Genomic DNA, 22,539 nt, shown 5'->3' on the forward strand with positions numbered 1-22,539 from the left:
AATGCCAAAATATAGGCATTTTGTGCAATTCCACTGAAAGTAAACATGGCTGAAAAGAGGAACATTTATGACATTTTTCGAACTTCAAGCATCACAACCTGAAATGTGTTATCAAATAAAAGGGGACAACAAGACCTTTTATTTAAGTGGTTTGCCAGTGAGATACAATGTGGTTAAATGTACTTTTTTGTCCATAAAAAAATGGTTTTGGGGATAGTTATATTTTGTCATTTTGGTATCTAGTTTTAACATGCAAAATGCAAGTGTTATTGTGAGTTTTTTGAAAGGTTTACGTTTTATGAAAATATCACAAAGAACTTAGGATACCATGATTCAGTATGTGTTTTTATCACGTGTTTGAAGTTGATTTCAGACACGTCCGTAATGTTATAATGTAACGTCAATTAACAACAAAAAGCATGATCAAAGTTCCTTTTTTTGTAATATATCACTGGTGTTTTCATAGAATGAACCTATATTTTTCAGCAATTTTTCAGCATGAGGTAGCAGAAATATAGCGCACTGCTTACCTCAAGTTCTCCACACTAGATAAAGTTACCAATTTTATGCAACCTGCCAAATTTTGAAACAGTCGTAAACAAATATCTTGGAGAGGTAGGCCTATCTTGACAACGTGGTTATTTTATAATTATAATATAAAAATTAAACTAAACTGTGTGTCAACTTGAAACAAGTCGGGCAATGCTAGTAAAGCTGGTCCCAGAGTACACAACATTCTGTTCAATTTGTTTCCCTACCAAAGTAAACAATTCTTTTTGTGGGGGGGCGACTAAAAAGATGTAAATCTTACCTCTGCAGGTAATGTTGGAGTCGCATCCCTCCCTGATGTAAGCATCGCCAGGACAGTCCATTCCTCCAAACTGGGGGGTGGGATTTGTGCAGGGGCGATGTCTGTAGCGGACTCCATTCGTGCCACAGCGAGCAGTGCAGTCAGACCAGCCGAGCCAATCGCTATAGCCTCCATCAACTGAAAAGGAAACATGCATGTTAGTCTGAAAATAAAAACACAAAATTTCGAACAGCAATTTTTTTTTTTTCTGTCATTTAAAAGTTGCCCTCTCTGCATTTTCTACAAACTCAATTTTTTTTCTTCTTTTCAAACAATTTTTTGTTTAAGCCAATTTTTTTTTTCTCTCTTTTAGGTATCTCTGCAACTCTCTGTAAAAATGTTTATATTTTTGGTTGCTTTTCGTACTCAAACCCTCCTGCTGTTTGAACAGTAACGGACAGTCAAAAAAAATCAATCCTCTTCCCCTGCCATGCCTTTTACACAGGCTAGTCACCAATAGCCAGCTCATATTCCAAGCAAGCACTGTGACAAGTCAAATTCAGTCAACAGACAAAAGCAGGCAAGTGGTAGGCACAGCTGGCTTATCAATCACCTACAGTCAAAGCATAGCTGTATCAAGTTACATAAACAGTCACAGCCAGTCAATCCTGCTTTATGTAGGCTGGGAGCTCTTAACTGTTCAAAAACAGTCACTTGATCGATTTCGACTGAAAGGACAACTTGGCATAGAATGTATGTTTGCATAGGAGGGTTAAACTAATGAATAAAAAGGTCCACCTAATTTATTGTCAGGTGGCAGATTTGTTTTCATTCAATGTCTAATTAGAAAACAAAATAAATATTTTACAGCTAGAAAAATAGAAATTGAAAAATAATCTTTTTTTTTTTGGCAATCAAACTTGAAAATAGCGTTGGGAGTGGCCGTAATGTAATCCACACTTACTTGGACATCTCTGGGTGCCACACACCCTCGTTTCATTACTCGCTTGATCGGCCGGGCAGGCGTTGCCTCCGTAGGCAGGGGCGGGGTCAGTACAGGTCCGGGTGCGGTTCTGTGAGCCGACGCCCTCACACTCCACAGTGCAGTTACTCCAAGCCGACCACTCATTGTACTGACCATCCACTGGGCAAAAGAAATGGAATAATAATAATAAAATTAAAATTTATATTGCACGGTCTACATAAAAATGATCGAATGCGCATTACATAAAATACCACAGAAATTACATTAAAAAACAAGATTTAAAATTAGTTTCAACTTATGTTAAAAGAGGGGTAAACTACTGGAAAATATGTCAAGACAATAAAAAATTAACAATACACCAATACATGAACATTAACATTAGATAAAAACCAGTTGGAATGAAGTGTAGTCATTTGTAAACAGCAGCCCATTTCACAAAACTTTTACCAATATCATAAATCTAGTTTTAATATACCACAATTTTTACATCAATTGCGTACTATTTCGAGTTGCGCAACATTTCAGTTATTTCACGTTTCACAATAGTTCGCGACTTACATAACTTATGGTGTAATTATGTAAAGCAATTTTAGGTGGTGTAAGTTATGGTGTAGTGCCTTTAAAGGGACTATTTTACTGACTAATCGTGCAACCTGTCATTACAAACTTATCAAGGTTGTTTGATGTATACAAGAAACTCATAAATTTGTTTTTTCAAGTAAAAGAATTTGCTAGTTTACCTGTGACAGAAGTTTTAGACTTGCCGCGCGATTCCGAAAGAAAGTCGGACATAACTTTTTTTTTCCAAATGGCAGGCGGAAGTGATGCAAGGACCGTTTTTTGACAGAACAGAACTCATAAACAGCTGTTGTAGAAGCTGATATTATCCTCATCCAAGATGTTTAGATTATTTAAAACATTGCGTAGCTACGCTAAGTTTCGTGAAATTGACCGTAAGTTTACTGTGCAACTGTGCAACAACTTTGTTGCATTAATCCTAAACATGGCTTAAAATATGCGCTGTTAAAAATAATAATAATAATACCGGAGTCTTATATAGCGCACGTATCTACCAACAATTAGGTACTCAAGGCGCTGGAAATTATGTCTATTATTCAAGACAGGTAAATGAAGTTTATGAGAAATATGAGACCCATTATGTAGCACCTTATATAAAGGGTATATATACCTCACTGTTTCGTGAAATAAGCCGCAGATCCCACAAAATGAGTCTCGAGGGCAATAAGAAGTGCATAAGTTGTTCCTCATTTTGATTTATGACTCAGTTTGACATGTTACACATTTATGTGGGTGAAAAGATGTTCGAAGGCCGATTCCTCAAAAATAGCTCTGATGTTATGTGACTTATTTTCGTTGGTTTAAATTGGTTCGCACTTATGCTGATTGCGCTGTCACAGATTAAATTAATAAGGGTACATGATACGGGTGTGAAATTTGAACCTGCCAAATCTCTGACGTTGGCTTTACCTGGGCAGGGCGTGTCCTCGCTACAATTCTGCCACTGCCAGATTTCCCCGCTGCAGTTGAGACCCCCATAGGCTGGTTCCGGATCGGTGCAATTACGCTCACGGTACTGGGTCCCGCCTACACAGGTGGATGAACACACGCTCCATGCTGACCACATGGTGAAGTTGCCATCCACTGAAACAAAACAAAATTCATAGTTTCATGTATGATGTAAAAAAGAAAGAATGCTGCATCCTGACGCCACTTTTACACCATACAGGGTGCGTAAAAAACGAAACCCAAATTTCAAGACTATTGTTTTAGTGAAGTTCTGCATGTAGCACTTTCAAAATCTAGGATATGAAAGCCCAATTCATAAGGTTTCTTTTAGTACAAGAATCATTTAAATCACTCATGTACTTTTCAAGTTACGTAATTTTAAACACAACAACCATTTTAAAGTTCTGTCCACGGATCACAAACTTCTTTCAAATTTTATTTATAAAAAAATTAAATTATAATTATATCAAATACAAAGGGAAAAATGACCAGTTGCATGTTTAAGAATTATAAAACGAACAAAACAAATTGAATGTATTAGAATATGCAACCTCCATAATACTGTAGCTATATATCTGACCAATCCAAACCTTTATTGGCGATTTCCAAAAATGCCACCACTCAAATTCTAAAGACGAATGTTCAAAACCTAACCTGAAGTTTCAGCTCAGTGGATATTAATTACACTTTGCGAGTAAATAGTGAAAAACCATGCACAACCTTTTGATCACGAAACATGACTTTGTTGATAGCACTCTTTATTTCACCCAAAAATCAGTCAATTGACTGATCGTTGGAAATCACCTACATTTCTTAATTTCTTCTAAATGACAGCAAGCCAGACGGAATAATTTCACGGGGTGTTTAGTACCGGTACGATCTTTAATTCAAATAAGCTTTTTGATAATAATTTGGTAGGTTAAAGGGACACTGGGTCCTGGAACAGCCCAATTGGGCTACAAAACGCGCTTTGAACGAAATGATGTTTATCGGAAAGAACTTTTAAAAGTAGGATATAAACGTCCACACAACTATCCTTTAATTAAAACTGGGCTTTTTGTGTTTTTCCTGTATTATGCGTACGAGAACGAATTTCGGGGTCCACTTTTGCGACCCCAAAAAGTTGAGCTGTTAAAGTGCTAGTTGTGATTTCATCCGTAAAGTGTTCGCCTTTTGCGGACGTCGAAGAAAATATCTTTTGTGCATTGGTGATTGGTCACCGCTGTTCGAGACACACAAAGTGTATATCATACACTGAGAACGACAGGAAAAACGTATTCGTACTCCGTCGTGTCCGATGTAAACAACCAGCGGTTTTTTTTTTCTTTTCTTGGGAACGGTAAGACATTAGGTTGGCTTCCTTTCAACCAGATGTTTGAAATAAGCTAAGTAAACAATCCAAAACATGAAATTTTGGGGGATTTCAGGACCTAGTGCCCCTTTAATCCAAGTAAGTTTTTGATAATAATTTGGAAGGTTACTTTTGAGATAAATGCAAATTATCCAACATGCCTTAAAATACATTGTGTCGTCTAATTACCTGGGCAAGGGTCGATGTTGCAAGTCTCCGTGTCCGTAGCGTTTCCTGGGCATGTCTGGCCACCGTTCTGGGTCCGGGGGTTGTCGCACTGTCGCGTGCGGTTGCGCGTACCGCCCCCACAGGTAGTGGTGCAATCAGTGAAGTTACTCCAAGTACTCCATGCACCATTGACTGTAGAAACGAAAGACGATTTGAAAGGAACTGAATGAATGATGTAACAACATGCAGCGTAGTAGATGAGACTATTTCTAAGACCTCAAAACAAAATGGGATGTGGTCTTTCAAAACCAGACATTTTGAGGCAGAGCCTGAAATAGATATACGACCAAATGATGTCAGATTTTGTGTTTTGAATATGAAACGATGATAGTGATTTTTGTCTGTTTTCCCGTGTGCAGATTTTCGTTAATTCATGAAGGCAGGAAAACGTTCAGTGGTGGACAGCTGAATTTTGTGATGGTTTTATTAACTTAGACATGACTTGGGAACATAGTTGCAAATTACTTGAAATTTTCAAAGTTACTAGTCAATAACATGTTCCTATGTTGTTTTTATTTAAGTCAGCCACATATGTTCAAAAATATTTGTTCTCTTTATTTTTGACTCATCCTGTATAAACAAAGTTCAATATAACATTCTATAGAACACCTGACTAAATGCCCGTCATCTGATTGGTCGGTTGTTGATCACGTGTCATTGAACTATTCATCCCAACCCACGGCCCGGCCGCACCCCAAAAAAAAAATAGAACTTCTATTCCACAGTAAGTAGAAGTTCCATTCCAAACAAATAATGTTTCACACTTGTGCAATGGACAGAATATTTCCTTTCGGTGACAGACGGAATTCCACCTATCACCTCACGAAAATATTCGTACCATTCACTCATAAACAATCACTATTTGTATGTGCGACTCTCTTACTTGGTAGGCACGCGTTGCCGTCCGTGCCACAACCGACTATCTCCGTTGTATTGCCTACGCAGTCGTCTCCTCCGTATTGCGGTGCCGGGTTCGTGCAGTTGCGTGTGCGGTTCTGAAGTCCGCCGTGGCGAATCGTCTCATCCTCGTCATTGTAGACTGTGTAGCATGTCACGGTGCACTCGTCGTACGCCCATGCTGTGAAGTTACCATGCACTGTGTATAAAGAACAAAGATGAAGTTTTGATATTTTTGCGAGACTTGTTGATAGCTTTGATGAGTTTTACGTTTTATACCCATTTGTTGGCACTACATTAAGACTGACTAAGGATTCTATATCTGTGATTTGTGGGTATACATTGCCTGTCCCTGAAAAATATGGCATTTTTTAAAATTGTGCTCAGTTTTCAGTATTATATCAGTATTATACCAGTATTAATTTATATCAGGATAATAACAGTATAGTTTCAGTATTATAACAGTATAGTTTCAGTATTATATCAGTACTATATCAATATTATAGCAATATTATATCAGTATAATTTCAGTATTATATCAGTATTATATCAGTATTATGTCAGTATAATATCAGTATTATATCAGTATTATGTCAGTATTATGTTAGTATTATATCAGTATTATATCAGTATAATATCAGTTTTGAGCCACAAGCTCATTATCAAAAGGTCAGGGGTTCGCATCCAGCTGCTGGCCATATGTTGTGTCCTTGGGCAAGCCACATCAACCTCACTTGCCTCTCTCCACCCAGGAGTATAAATGGGTACCGGTATTAGCTGGGGAGTAACCAGCGATGGACTAGCATCCCATCCAGGGGGAATAGAAATATTCTCTGTCATTTCACACAAAGGAAACCAAGAGATAAACGCCGTTCTGTTGAGCCATATTGGCTCGGGAATAGACTTTACATTTTTTTGGTGACTTACCTGCTGGACACTGGCTGCCACATGATTGGCTATCCGTAGCATTTCCCGGGCAGGGATCCCCACCTAAGATCGGTGCTGGGTCGGTGCAGGTACGGTTGCGGGTCTGCGTACCCATGTTGGGGGCTTCATCGCATGTCTGGCTACATTCACTCCATGCACTCCAGGCCGCCCAGTTGCCATCCGCTGCGGGTCAATAAGAAGTCAGTGGTAACTATATTATCCTCAAACAAATTTTGGAGCTCTGTTTTTGATGGAAACTTTTTCAGGCAGACCTACTGGCTGTGTTTAAAAAAGCAACAAAGTCGGCATCAACGCCGAAAAGCTTACTTTGCGTGATCTCGCAGACGTAACCGTACGAGTCATTGCAGTCCTTGTTCCCAAACTTCCACTCCCACGTTGCATGGTTATACATGAGCACCACGCACTCGTCCCCAGAGCTTGTTGGATAGTTATTCTTCCAGGGGTCGTCGCTACCCCAGGACGTGAGATTTGGACTTCCGATGCCGTCGTCAAAAGCTATGGAACTGCTCTCATACTTCATGCCTGAAAGATGAAAAACAAATATTGTACTAAGACTGATCTAAATTTTTCAGTTCTGCAGAAACACGAGACCTGCTTTAACAGAATGAGAATTAATTACAGATGACATTATTACAGAATGAATGATTTTTATTAAATTGTTTTGTGGAAGGCGCCCAATGGTTTCCACCAAAGCTAGATCTCAAAGCGTTTCACAATTATTACCCCTGTTCATCAGGCCATGAGACCACATTTCTGCAGCCGAGATCAGCACAATCTGGTCTCTACCCTCACATGTACCCATTTTTACTCCTGGGTGGAGACAGGCAATTGTAGTAAAGTGTCTTGCCCAAGGGCACAAGCACCATGTTCCCCGTCAGGGTTCGAACTCAAGTACCATGGCACATGAGCGAACACAAAACACTGGACCACTACGCACCACAATTACACCCCTAATACCTGTGTAAAAGACGTCGGCCAAGTCAGTGTTGGCATTCTTCAATTTCCAGCTCAGGACGACCATCTCGGTTTGAGCGTCAACATGGAGAAGATGGCCCGTGTAGTTCGTCATGGACACGCAGGATGAATTAGCGCCCTCGTAGTCCGTAAAGAGAGAGGAGTTGGTCAGCATGTGGTAGCAGCTGTCGTAGCCAGCCTCAAAGTCATCGGGGCAATTGACTGCAGATTGGGGGGGGGGATGAGGAAACAAGATCAAATTATCCATGAAAAATCCAGGGGTTGAACATGGTAAAGACTAATATAGTAGTTGTTCCAAGCTTTTTGTCCGACTACATTTTAAAGGCATACAGGATCATTTGCATTTATCCCAAAAGTAACCTACCAAAATATTATCAAAAAGCTATACTTGGATTAAAGATCGTACTGGTACTAAACACCCGGTGACATTATTCCGTCTGGCTTGCTGTCATTTTGAAGAAATCAAGGAATGTAGGTGATTTCCAACGATCAGTCAATTGCCTGATTTTTGGAAATACAGAGCGCTGCTGAAGAAATTGTGTTTCATGATCAAAAGGTTGTGTTCGATTTTACACAGTTTTCAAGGAAAGAGTAATATCCACTGAACTGAATCTTCGACAGGTTAGGTTTTGAACATTCTTCTTTAGATTTTGAGTGGTGATAATATTGGAAACGAACAAAATGCATGAAAAGCAAATTATCCTATATGGCTTTAATCAGGGTAATTACATGGGCATCCCCCTCCCCCCTCTTGCTGGAGCGTAGCAAATGGGGGAGGGGGGCTTCTGGGGGCTGTGACACCCCCCAATAATTTCTCTCGGTATGCATTAAGAGCCTTTAGTTGGAGTGCTGTGGCCTCGTAGTTAAGGGCACTGATTCGTGGCCTGCGGGTAAAGCTGCAGGTTGTGGGTTCGAGTCCTGACGGGGTCATGGTGCGTGTGCCCTTGGGCAAGGCACTTTGTCACACATTGCTTCTCTCCACCCAGGAGTAAATGGGTACCTATGAGGGCAGAGATGGTTATTGTGATTGATTTAGCTTCCTTGCGCCTAACAGGCTGCATCGAGCTGTATACTCCCCAGGGAGCTGAGATGGTATATGGAATGTTTAATTGGCCCAATGATTAGGGGTAATAATAATGTAAAGCGCTTTGATCTTAGTTAAAAGCACTATATAAGAACCTCTTATTATTATTATTATTATAAGCAAATGAAAATGTGTAACACCCCGGGCGGTGCTACATGGGTGTGTGATGGCCCCCCCCCCCCCCAATTTATCCTTGTCGGCAGAATCGTGTGTATGTCAGCAAATACGCTCCAAGGAATAGGGCCATCAATTGTGCGACAGTGTCCAAGATCGTCTGCTTTGAACAGCACATGGTGTTCCCCTTCCAAACCACTTTAAGATTTTGCGTCAGCCAGGTGACCAGAAAAAGTGACTACCTTCCAGAACGAAAGGTCAGTCAGCAAATTGCTGTTACACCCCCTATTCAAATTGGTCTGGCCATGCCCCTGACCAAGTATTTTATTTCATCATTTTATGACTTGCAGAACTACACAGAATGTACTTTCTATTTCACATATGACTTACCTATAGGGCAGGGGAAGTCACACACCCTTGTATCATTGTGACTGCCGATGCAGTCATTCCCTCCAAGTATGGCCGGTGGGTCGTCGCAGTACCGTAGCCGGGTCTGGGTGCCTTGGCCACACGACTCAGTGCATTCACTCCAGGCCCCCCAGGAACCCCAATTACCATCACCTTCATGTCATTCGGAGAGAAAAATACCAATAAAAAAATTTAAATTACAAGATACGTACAATTAAGAACCCACTTCTGTCAAAGTTTAGGAAAATATACTCAGTCTTGATTTGAGTTAATCAGTTGCCAAATAAACTAAAACTGTGACAGTTGTCAAAAAGACTTCATCCAATTTTCTACAGGGAAAGAATTTGCTGGGATCAAAACATCAGGCCATCTAACTGTTATGATTTCTACAGTTCTGGTGTTTGCTTACTCACTTAAAAATAATTTTGACAAAAAGCTCAATTTATGCACAATACAGAATGTAAAATTGTTCAGCACACATACCCTGTGTTATCTCACAGATGTATGACCGCTCGATGTCACAGTCAACGTTTCCAAGTAGCCATTCCCATGTTGGATTATTGTACACCATTCCAATGCACTCTCCCCCTCCAACTGAATCAGGAAACCCCCGCGCCCAAATGGAATTGCCCGGGTAGGTCGCCTCATCCGGGCTGCCACTCGCAGAATAGAAGTCCGCATTGGGGTCGTTGTAGATCATCCCAGCGTAAACCACGCTCGACGTGTTGGTCTGGTCGTTCTTGAGACCCCAACTTAGGAATTCCTGTTCCGCGTAGTCGTCGACATGAACCAGGCGGCCGGTGTCCGAGGTGAGGTCCACGCAAGACGAATTTGCAGTGTCAAATGACAGCAAGTTGCCAGAACCGCTTATGGTTTTGAAGCAGCTGTCGTAGTAAGCCTCAAAGCCATTGGGGCAAGTCACTGTAAAAATACAGAAAATTTAAATTATATTTTAATGGAAATACTTTATTCTTCTTTCAAGAACAGTTGGCAAAGGTTTGATTCTCTTCATATCTCTGAGTTGAAAAAGTAATTTTTTAGGGTTGCTCAGATGTATTATTTTCAAAGTACTTTTGGAGAAGATTTGCTGAAGTGTAAACAATTCTGTGGAAAAAAATTTTGATGGATGGGTTAAGATTTTTCAGGAGACCTACAGCCCACAAAATATTCAATTAGCGGTACATATTAAGTTTTTTTATAGCAGGGTACAGGCATAGTAAACAAGTCCATCACAAGTCATCACAAGTCAATAACAAGTCAATTGCAAGTCAATCACAAGTCAATCTCAAGTCAATCTCAAGTCAATCTCAAGTCAATCACAAGTCAATCACAAGTCAATCACAAGTCAATCTCAAGTCAATCTCAAGTCAATCTCAAGTCAATCAAAGGTCAATCAAGGCGTTAGTTTTTTGGGGGTTTATCCCACTGATCTCTATAAAGACTAGATAACGTATGCCCATACACAGTACATGTACTTGTTTTCAGCGAGTTTGACCAGTTCGCCCTGGTCTTCCAAAAATGGCCGCCGGCACAGCATCAAGATTCGACGTGCATAATCACATACACATACTACGATGTTCTAAAAAGGACAAGTTGCCATCGTGATTATATTTCCAAATGTTGCAAGAAGTGAACTGCAGCATCCAAAAATTCAACCGCGGCATTTGGAAACTGTGAACCGTAGTCAGTGGTGGTGAACAAAAGGTAAACCAGGTGAACCACGATGTTACAAAAGTGAATCACAACTGCCTAAGACGGCAAGTTGTCCTTTATAGAACATCAGCCAGTCTTTCCAATATGGCTTTAAATGAATTTCTTCTGCGGTGTCTGTACGCTATCCAGTTTTTATATAGAGATCAGTGGTTTATCCCTTGTAAGTTTTGACGTAGTTATTAACTTAAGATTAAGATGTGATGTTAATGTTCAAATAAACTGAGACAAAGGCATATCCTGTTACTTGTGACATCAACACTCAAGACTCAACTTCTAAAACCCAAACAAGAATTTAGTTGCTACACAAATGACCCTGACCAACGTACATCGACAACTTTCTAGGTGTTTGTTCGACTTGGAACAGACACAGAAACAGACCTGACATGTGACGGACGACTTGACCAGTGACAGTTAGTCCCCTGACAATCTTACCGATAGGACAGAGGATGCTGCAGTTCCTCATACTGCTGTTACTTCCAGGGCACTCATCGCCATCCAGGACTGGGGCTGGATCATCACACTGTCTGTAGCGTGTCTGCGTACCGTTACCGCATGATTCACTGCACTCTGCCCAGGAGCCCCACGATCCCCAACTGCCAGGAGCTAGGGAAAACAAAATAGTAGCATGAAACGATTTGACACATTGATGTGTTGCATTGAATCTTTTGACGATGACATCGAAATGTCATCTGCAGGATGGTGCAATAAGAAGGAACCCCACTTTTGACAACAATTTCAACCTACTTGTTGAGCATTTCAAAAATTTTATATAAGGCCAAAAAAAAATTAGTCGGTCTCTGGTCAGCGCGCTCGTCGATTTTAATCATGCGCGTCAATCTTTTTTTTTCCTCCAAAATGTTCTGCGGTAGCTCCAACAGCGCCCTCCATTGCCGCACCTCCTCAATTTTTTTTACCAAAGAGCACCAAGGAATGGGAAATTGCACCAAGGCAAATGATCGAGAGCACCAAGGCAAATTATGAAGGACACCAATGTACATTGAGGACACCAAATAGCAAAATAGTACCCACCTTGTCTGTACAATCCAAGCTTTGAAGAAGAAAAAAAAAAGCCGCGTCCCCGCGTCAATTCCGGAACTTTGGTCTGACCAGAGACCGAATATTTTTTTTTTTTGGCCTAATGGTATTGAAATATACATCTTTAAACATAAGTGACGAAAAAAATAATTGCAAACGCGTATTTTGTCTCTGAGATATGGTAGTTTAAAATTGTCTTGTGCTTAACCTGTTTGACCACGGACGGCTTTATTCCATCCGCTTGACTGAGCTCCAGAGCTTGATTTGAAGACCAAAAACACTAAACTAGACTTACACATTGACGACAGCGTTTTTTGGTGACTGTATTGAAACTAGCATAATAACACAATTCTTGAAATTTTTTGGAATTTTTTTTTCACCATGTATGGTTGAAGAGCTATAGTTCACTACCTTATAAAAAAAAAACAGTTCAAATCAGTTAAGTAAGTAGGTTAAAATTCATGTCAAATGTGGGTTTCCTTATTTTTGCACCGCCCTGTATACTGCAGTGAAGTTTGTAAGTTTAAATTGAAATGTCAATGTTTACACACTGATTTTTGCATTGCTATGCAGCCTCATTAGATTTTCAACACAGCAACACTCCACACTTCTCCATAATAATTTCATACATAAACCCTAACACAAGCAACATAATAAATGTTGAAAACTAGGGGAAAAGCCTAATACTTAGCAGCACCAACCTTGAGTTAATTCACAGACAAATCCCAAGGAGTCATCGCAGGAAGCATTGGCCAACCTCCATCTCCACTCGGGTTTATCATAGACGAGCCCCACGCAGGATGAGGCACTAGTCTCTCCATAGCCTGCAGCCCAGGGTCCAGAACCAGACCACAATCCCTCGTCCACCATCTCAGTCCCATTGTTGTAAGTCAGCACTCCGGATTCGTAGTCCAGTCCGACCCAGACCATCTCAGAGTCTGTGACCTCTGAGTCGTCCAATCGGAAACTGACAAAGTCCAGCTCGTTTTCTGATTGGACGTAGGCCAGGTGGGCGCGGTAGGCAAGGCGGGCGCAGTAGGCTTGGGCCTGATCACGTGATCGGTAGACATCAGGATCATCGATGACGGAATAGCAGCTGTCGTTGTGGACCGAAAAGCCAGTAGGACAGGTTACTGTTGAAGGATAAAGTGACGCAAAATAAACCAATACAGTGAAAACTCGATAAGTCAAATCTCAAGGGAATGGATAAAAACTTTGAGATATCCAGAGCTTGAGTTAAGCAAGGTTCCCAATTTTTCTAAAATCCTGTACATGCATGTACATGATAGGCCAAAATATGACCTATCCTCTTTTCTTTTGTGCACTTATTTTAAAAAATATTTACAAAGCATTCCATGTGCCACTTCTTCTTTTAACTAGTGTGAATTTTAGAAGTTTGTTCGAGAAGCTAAAGCCGGCCTTGGGTAATGCTCAGGTCACAAAACTGAGAAATTGTTCAATTCCTGTGGAACAAGCGGCATCTCAACACAAAATAATCGCAACCATGCTCATGTCACCCACGACAGGACAACGATTGCACGGCACAGACAGTCATGTGACTTCTTTAACAATAGCGTTTAAAACGTGTTGATAACAGTCAAGCGACCTTACACGGCCACATCTGTTCATTCAGCCATTTTTGCCACATGCTGATTGGCTACACAACTGTGTTTAATTCCTGCCTGTCAAAAACACGTTTCAGAAGTTGAATTTTTCTATTGCGACTGTGGATTTTTTTTCAGAGCCGACTGATGCCGATCATTTTAATATCGTCACAGTTACACTCAAGTCGCAAAAAATATCGGCGACTACTTTGTTCCTGACAGTCGTAGCTTAATTGATCCTGAAAAATCAGTCGCCGACCGTTCTGTGTCGTCGCAAGGTCGGTCTGAGGGCAGCTTAAGGGCGTACTCTACCAAACTGTACCTATAGGGCATATAGACGAGCAGGCTCTAGTGTCTTCAACAGCACCAGTGCAGTTAGGTCCGCCTAGTATCGGGGCGGGGGCCTCGCACCAACGCTCTCTGGTCTGGTTCCCTGCTCCACAGGTTGAGTTACACTCTCCCCAGGCCGACCAGGTACCCAGGACGCCACCAGCTGTCAAACATAAGGATGGACAATGAAATTTTGAACAACCATTTGTGAGAAACAGCTGCAAAATGACATGGGGTTATTTTCAGCGATTTTGAGATTTTTTGATATTGTGATGTTGCTACTAATGCTTAAATTGTTCTGTAAAAGTTTTAAACTGAAATTTCATTAACAAAGTATTTTTTTTCACCAAACTCAAATTCATAGACCTGTTTCTCATTTTTGATATGTTGGACAGTCCGATTTCAAAATTTAATAATTTCACTTTGGATTTCTAATTTCAAAAACCAAAGTAGCATTTGAAATGAGTAAGGTGTACGTTTATATTGAGATTGTTAAAGTTATTTCTACAAATGAAATTGACACTACTGTGATCACTGTCTCCCGACCCCCCTCCCCCTTCCCCCCCCCCCCCCCCCCATTGCAATTGCATATTTCAGGCCGGTTTATGCTTCGTGCAAATGCAAATGTGCAACGAATTCCACGAGATATTCACCGCAAAATTCACGGCTTCCTACTCACCAAGATTGACCTCACAGATGTAGCCAAAGCTCCCCGAGCAATCGCCCAACTCCCATCGCCAGGTGGTCCCATTCAACGCCAGCTGTATGCACCCGCTGTCCCCCACCCCAGGGGTACCCTGGTCCCCCCAGGGGGATTCCCCAGCCATCTCCCACGAGCTACGATTCAGCGGTCCGGCACTAGCAGCAAAGATCCAATCAAACGTTGTGTTGCCTGAGGAGTCCAAACGATTCCCAGTCAGAAACGTCGCGGTCGTGTCGGCGTAGTGATCAAACAGCATCTTGCTGATGAATGTCTCTTCGGCCAGGTCGTTCACAAGGATCATGTGACCTCCGTAGATGGTCAGATTCTGACAGGTTCTTTGCGCCTCGTCGTAGGAAGCTGATTGGTTGATTTGGAGGAGGTAGCAGGTGTCATAGTTGGTGACAAATCCATCCGGGCATTCCACTGAAACACAAATAGACATATGAAATGTTTATCACATGATTTGTCTGAGCTAATATTTTAAGAGAATCATCGGTGTAATTTTAAAAGTGTTTAATTTCAGGTGTTGCATATCTTAGATACAGCTAGAGGTAAGTTCGAGGGAGGACCAATCACTCGGCTTGTAGTTGATTCGTAAAGTAAAACAAGCTTGAGCACTCGCAGCAGCATGCGAAAGCCTCTAGTCAAATGCTGTTCAAAACGTCATCACAAAACTTTTTGGTCCTGACTTCCTGTTGTACATTGGGATGCTTGCGGCTATTGGAATTCGTAGGAGTGAGGATGATTCCTAGTAAATCACTCTCGGGGTTAGGTTTCAATATAGCTTTATGGCCAAAACATGAGTGTAATTGTTGCAAAGTCTACATGTTATTGAATGTTTAGTGGACAGAGTTCACCGATCGGACTCACCGATTGGGCAGATGTCGCCACATACTTGCGTCTCATTGGTCGTTCCATTGCATGGGTTGCCGTCCAGTAGGGGTGCCGGGTTGGTGCAGGTGCGGGTACGTATCTGCACCCCTTCACCCGGACCACAGGTCACACTACAGGCACTCCAACGCGACCACTCACTGTGGCCACCATCAGCTGGGGTGGAGAGGGGGGGTAGAATAAAAAGAGTGTTACAACAATTTATTTGTACATTCACAGATTATTTATTTTATTTTATTTATTGACTTAATTCTTATTTTAACTGGGTAGCCCATTCAGTGGAATCCACTGATCTCCCATGGGGCCCAGTAAAGAGAAGACAATGAGAAGAAATTACAGTTTTAGATGTGGGAGGAAAAGCCCAGAAGAATATTCTGAGGAAAACCCAAGGAATCAAGTAGGGATTGAAAATCCAATCCACATATTGGCCCAGGCAGGAATCGAACCCGGGTCACAGCGGTGGAAGGCGAGGAAAGTACCGCTACACCAAACTGACTCCCCAAGTCAGAAATTCATAACATGGGTGGCATATGTGGCGTGAAGCGCTCTCCTCTCACCACTGTGGTCCGGGTTAGATTCCCGGCTCGGACCATATGTGAGTAGAGTTGTTCATTGATTCTCTCCTGTGCCACAAGGGTTTTTCTCTGGGCTCTCCGGTTTTCCTCCTTCCGCAAAACCAAACACTTTCGATCTCTGGCTGTGCTCCCATGGTCGTATGGCGGCTGCCTAAGGCGCCTTTACATGCCTTCGGCTCGACCACGTTGTAGCTACGTCCTTCGGAATTTAGGACGATTATGGCAAACAAAGTGTGGACTAACAAAATTTGGTCAATTGGGGGCAGTATTTCTTAATAACCTGAGGATTTTTAATTGTACAGCGCTTTGTGATGTCTTTGTTACATGGAAAGCGTTTTCTAAATAATTCGTATTATTATTAGTATTTGAAAACAATTCAGTTTTTGTCCAACGATAGTTGGCCGACCATCATTGGAAATTGATAAAAAAAATTCCACTTTTCTTGAAAATGACAGCACACCAGGTGCCATGATTTCACAGGATGCTTGAGACTATTATTCACTAACAGTCAAGTACTTAGGCATTTGGTAGTTTTTATTATTTTTTTCTTTGCGAATAATATACATTACCTTTTATAACGAAATAGATCCACCTGAATCATAAATGCAAATAATTTTAAATTTGTAACTTATTTAATCCATGACAAAGCAGATTTTTCATTTTATGCTTCACTAAATAACTCCAGTATTGTAATACAAAAAAAAGTATATTTTTTTGCATTTTAGCAACGAAGGAAGAGACCTACTTCTGTTTTGTTCACAGATGTATCCCTTGCTAGCTGTGCAGTCCAGATTTCTCCACTTCCAATCATTTGCTTCTTTGACCATGCCCGTACATTCCTGACTGCCGCTGGGGTAGCCGCTGGCCCAGTAGTCTACGCTAGAGCCGTCAATGTTCCACGTGGAAAGCACCGGCCCCCCGCTGTTATCATCATAGGCTATGTCCGATCCGTTGTACTTCAACCCTAGAAATCATGACGACCAACGGTGAACATTAGTGAGGCGGAAGTTTGAACAGCATGTCAAGGGCTCATTAAATCACCCAATTTATAATCTGTAAAGTTGACAGGACATTGCAGATCAGACAGGGCATGCAAAGTAAAACTCTGATTCTTTCCATTCTCCTCACAAACCATACTTACTTTCACAAATTGTGTTGTTGCAAATTTCGCCATGCTACAAATTCTATATACATAGTGTGGTTGTGGGGACCCTCTGTTGTATCAGATTCGAACCAGCCAGCCGACCCCGGCAAGCTCGGTGGTCGAGTGGTAAGACGTCTGCACTAGTAAGCAGGAGGTCGTGGGTTCGAGTCCCACCGAAGTGATTTTTTTCTCACAATCACTCGGGATAACTCTTGAGTATACAGTGTTTATAAAAAAAATACAGCGGTGAAGGGCAAAACTCAATATTGAATTTCTTGAACAGTTACCCTTCTGTAAACCTCTCAAAGAAATCACCTTATTAACCAATTTGCGCTGGGACTATTTTTGCCCAAAATTTTGATTTTCGCAAAAGGCAAAATTTTTCAGCCAATTTCTGATTTACAGCCAAACGCCACAACAACTGATTCGACAGAGTCATTTTAACAGTATTTCTTCGATATTTCTTGCCAAAACTTCATGTTTCAATACAAAGGTGTGAACTGGTGTGCATAAATTGTACAGTATGTCGTGCACGACGGCCAATTAAGATCAACACACGGTCCGCCTCCACAGACTTCACAGATTTTGCGTGTATGTACAAAAGACACAAGGGATTAGCGTGTTTAGACCCAGAGGCGAGTCGAGGCAATCTTGACATTTTAACCCGTCAGCCATGCCTGTGTATAAACACAGCCAGTGCATGTTATCACATCCTCCGACACGAACTGGTTAAGAGGCAAAATCATGGTCTGAAACTTTAACAGTATATTAATAAACCATACTTTGAATCAAAAATTTGCCCCAAATAAAAACAACGAATCTTGAGGGAAAAAAATTTGAGCCTACTTTGGTTTTTAATCAACTCCTTTTCAAGCTCTACCCAGAAGCATCTGATTTTGAGAGAACACAACAAATATTGAATACGCTTCTCCTGGTACTTACCCATAAAGACCACACCAGAGACACCCAACTGGTTCAAGGCATCGCTGATGACAATCTGCTCTTCGTAACTCCCAGGGTAGGCCAAGTGGCCGCTGAGCGTATCGCAGGCTGCAACAGCGCCCTCATAGTCAGTGTGATTCAGACTGTCGGACACGATGCTATAGCAGGCAAACAGACCTTCAAAGAAGCCGTCCTCGCACACAACTAAATAGTAGACAAGAAACCATGAGTATAGATTTCATCTTTGAAAAGGGAATTCAGCATTTTTTGGAAAATCACCGTAGTATCTTCACAAAAAAGAGGTATGATTTCTGATAGTCACAGAATTTAGCACCAAAGATATCACTTGTTTAACTTCATCTTTATTGTTTTGCACTAGTACAGGGTGGTCCACGAAAAAGTTTACACTTTTTCAGAGGCAGATTTCTCAAAATTGAAGAGACATGTTGAAATTGTTTTAAGATATTCCTAAACTGCAATATCTTGGTTGTATATGATTAAAACATCGTTGGAAATTAAGCTCAAGTTTAAAAATAGCAGCCATTTACAGAAGAATGGTCAAAAACTAGTTTGTCCACATCTATGGCAGTCATGTAGACCTAATTACAATTATTGCAGTTCTTTGTGCATGCAGTGCTGTTGTGTTGACCATATCTCACAGACTTGCATGTGGATAAACTGATTTTTGACCATCTTTCTTTAAACCATCACCATTTCTTAATTTAGGCTTTATTTTCAGCGCCCTTTTCACCATATGCCACAAAGATGCAGAGTTTAGGAATATCTTGAAACAATTTTAACATGGCTCCGCAATTACAAGAAATCTGCATCTGAAATAAATCTGGAAAAAAAATTCAGCAGATTTGAGTTACCTGTGAAATTCTCACAGTGCATGCCTTCGTAGCCATACGGGCATGTGCAGTTGTAGCCGTCCACTAGGTCTGTGCAGTTGGCGTTATTCTGGCATGGGTTCGATAGACACTCGTCAATGTTGACATCACAGAGTGTGCCTAAAAACAAAGACAAAACTGTTACGGACAAGTTCACAAGTACCCCTTCAACGGTTATGAAGGTAGAGTTGGGGATTAAATACTCAAAAAATAAAATTAAAATAAATTGTAATGCTTAGATAGCGATTTCTTTTGTATCAACAATCTAAAAGTGCTTTACAATTATTCCCCGTTCATCAGGCCACGAGACCACGCAGCAGCCGATATCAGCGCACATTCGGTACTCGACCCTCACAGGTACCCATTTATACTCCTGGGTGGAGAGAGGCGATTGTAGTTAAGTGTCTTGCCCAAGGGCACAAACACCATGTTCCTGGCAGGGTTCAAACCAACGCATCATCGTACATGAGTCAAACACCATAACCGCTGGACCATGGCATTCTGAGGTGGTATTCTGAAAAAAAAGATCAGTCTTGAACCAAGACTAGCCCTGGTCCGGGGAATACATAGACTCACCGTTCCAGCCTGATGCGCAGTCGCAGGTGAAGTAATCTACATGATCCACGCAAGTTGCGCCGTTCTGGCATGGATTGGACGCGCACTCGTCAAAGTTCACCTGGCAGAAATCGCCCACGTATCCCGCCGGGCACGTGCAGGTTACGTTCCACACAGCAGGGATGTCGTCCACGCAGGTACCATTGTTCTTACACGGATTAGGCTCACAGTCCACTGAAACAAAAACAAGTGTAATCAATCAATCAATTAATTAAAACAGGTACAATTCTGACAAACTGAGGAGTCTCACAAGTGAAAGAATACAAAAGTGAGAAAATACAAAAGTTGCATAGGCTTCCATTTGATAGAGATTTGTATTTCTCTTACAATATCACAATCACATGCAAGTTTCAGTGATTTCTACTTCTATGCAGCTACTCGTTTAAAGCCTTTTCAGCAACTTAACAAGGATACGCAAACCAATGTGGTTAATTGTGTGTGGAAATTTGAATCTTAGGCCAAAAAAAAAAATATTCGGTCTCTGGTCAGACCAAAGTTCCGGAATTGACGCGGCCACGCGGCTTTTTTTTTTTTTTTTTGCTTTTTTTTTTTTTCTTCAAGCTTGGATTGTACAGACAAGGTGGGTACTATTTGCTTTTTTGGTGTCCCCATGTACATTGGTGTCCTCCATAATTTGCCTTGGTGCTTTCGATCATTTGCCTTGGTGCAATTTCCCATTCCTTGGTGCTCTTTGGTAAAAAAAAATGAGGTGCGGAAATAGAGGGCGCTGTTGGAGCAACCGGGGAACATTTTGGAAAAAAAAAAGATCGACGCGCATGCTTAAAATTGACGCGCGCGCTGACCAGAGACCGACTTATTTTTTTTTTTGGCCTTACCAATATTATATAAGAAATACTAATAAGTAAACGTTAGTACAGGAATAATATAGGGACCAAGCAATGCAGGACGCTGCTTTGTTCTTCAGATATCATTTCAATGAAAATCAGTCATTGCAAAAATGATAAGACATGAATCTGGGACCAAGAAACAATTCCAATTTTGTTAGGAAATACTTAGAAAAAGTTCTTGACTCTCCATAGACTTTGTATACTCCTAGAACTATGATGCTCCGCGGAGCATCATAGTTCTAGGAGTAGACTTTGTACACATAACTGCCGAAGTACCGTCAGGTTGCAACATTCTTTCCCAAGCAATTCCCATTCCAAATAAATTTCTCAAAAAACTGGTATCTCTATTTGGAAAGCACCCCTCCCCCACAATCCACCACCCCTACTCCCTACCCCCTCCCCCACCCCCTCCCCCCCCCCCACCATCCTCCCCCTCCCCTACCCCCCCCCCCATCCGTCCCCACCCCCATCCGTCCCCCCCCCCCCCCCTCCAATGAAGGTCGGTCATTGCAAAAACATTTGAAAAGACATGAATCTGGGACTGAGAAACATTTCCAATGTTGTTAGACAATACTTTGAAAATGCACGCAACTCTCCATAGACTGTGTACACAACCAAATTTAAAGAGCTATAGAACTATACGTAAGGAGACCCACGTGCATGCTAGGCCAGTGTGACTGCATTGAGACAAACGTAAACACGGCACATATGCTAACTGCCTCCTTTCAAATTGCACCAAATATCTTTCTTTTTTAATTTTACCTCATCCTAAGAACTGCCTCAACATGATTGTACAATTTAAATTTGGGAAAATACACGATCATCGCAGCTCACAATATCTGAAAATTTCAGCGTGTTACACGTCCCAGCCATCGTGTGGAACTCAATCAAACGTGCCGCCGCTGCGCCCTCTATTGTTCTTCCTGATTAGCTAGCTACCTCCGCTTTTTCAAGTTTTCAAGAGAAGAAATGATGCGGTCCGACATTAATTATTCAGCCGGATCATTTTGCGCGTTAAAGTTAAAACTATCCAAAATTATAAACTCCTTTTATCTGGAGTGTTTCACACGCCAAAATATTAAAATAATATAGCCTACATAAAAAAAAAATTTAAAGTCGGGTGTTTTTTTGTTTCGGAAAAAAATAATCCTGAAAATAAAACTGAAAATTAGCAGAGCCAAAATTGTTAACTGGCAAATATAGGGAATGCAATTTTAAAATCGAGTCAGAAGATTTCCACCAACTTTGTCACACCATCGTGATAATAAGACACGGCCTGAGTCAACCAGTGACGCTTACTTACCTCTACAGGCGTAGAACTCTAGCCGAAGGCATGGGTGATTGCGGCACGCCACGGGGTACAAGCGGACAAACTTGGCCGTGAAAGGGTGGGCTAGCTCGTTCTTGACCACGCTGTCTTGGTCGATGTTAGCCTCGAAAATCTACGAAAAACAAACATCCAGAAAGTGCAATACCTATAATCATCGAAAGGGATACCCCAAGATAGACTGATTGAATGTTTTATTCCCCTAAAACATAGTCTGGCACTGCCGATAATTCCAAAAGTTATCCGACGAGAGTAATATTTTTATATCCCAGCTTGACTTGGAGATACCCAATGTGTTAACATTTTTTTATATTTACATCGAACAAGGTTATTATTTTTGCTCTTTGTGAGCCTATATAAAGGCCCTCAAATCAAATGTTTATGGACAAAAAAAACATGGAAAGCAAACTTTATTCACGAGTCGGCCATATTAACTTGAAAGCGAGGTAAACTCTTCATTTTTAGAACTTGCGAGTAGAAATTAAAGCAATGACATAAAGTTAATTAATACCAGTCTGCTCTGATGAATAAATTAAAATGTGTGTTTAAATGTACCGGTACTTACTGTTTTAAGCCACATTTAAAATAAAATTGAAAGAGAGGATCATGCACAAC

The 22,539-nt window shown here is 41.2% G+C and overlaps 1 protein-coding gene across 1 annotated transcript in view; it reads right to left on the reverse strand.

The window, feature by feature from the left end:
- LOC119727981 overlaps positions 1-22,539 on the reverse strand; it is a 71,673-nt gene that overhangs the window by 23,454 nt on the left and 25,680 nt on the right. The window contains exons 6-25 of the mRNA XM_038200062.1: positions 21,901-22,039; positions 19,711-19,923; positions 19,117-19,254; positions 18,245-18,448; positions 16,904-17,122; positions 15,563-15,739; positions 14,669-15,115; positions 13,982-14,152; positions 12,757-13,188; positions 11,453-11,623; positions 9,791-10,228; positions 9,290-9,460; positions 7,684-7,902; positions 7,033-7,248; positions 6,706-6,888; positions 5,765-5,977; positions 4,843-5,013; positions 3,264-3,437; positions 1,755-1,934; positions 812-988 (exon numbers count right to left, since the gene is read on the reverse strand). Coding sequence (XP_038055990.1) covers positions 812-988; positions 1,755-1,934; positions 3,264-3,437; positions 4,843-5,013; positions 5,765-5,977; positions 6,706-6,888; positions 7,033-7,248; positions 7,684-7,902; positions 9,290-9,460; positions 9,791-10,228; positions 11,453-11,623; positions 12,757-13,188; positions 13,982-14,152; positions 14,669-15,115; positions 15,563-15,739; positions 16,904-17,122; positions 18,245-18,448; positions 19,117-19,254; positions 19,711-19,923; positions 21,901-22,039 — 4,453 coding nt within the window. The remainder of the gene's footprint in view (positions 1-811; positions 989-1,754; positions 1,935-3,263; positions 3,438-4,842; positions 5,014-5,764; positions 5,978-6,705; positions 6,889-7,032; positions 7,249-7,683; positions 7,903-9,289; positions 9,461-9,790; positions 10,229-11,452; positions 11,624-12,756; positions 13,189-13,981; positions 14,153-14,668; positions 15,116-15,562; positions 15,740-16,903; positions 17,123-18,244; positions 18,449-19,116; positions 19,255-19,710; positions 19,924-21,900; positions 22,040-22,539) is intronic.

This window comes from Patiria miniata, unplaced genomic scaffold (genome assembly GCF_015706575.1).
Source record: "Patiria miniata isolate m_02_andy unplaced genomic scaffold, ASM1570657v1 HiC_scaffold_20, whole genome shotgun sequence".
Taxonomy (NCBI): Eukaryota; Metazoa; Echinodermata; class Asteroidea; order Valvatida; family Asterinidae; genus Patiria; species Patiria miniata.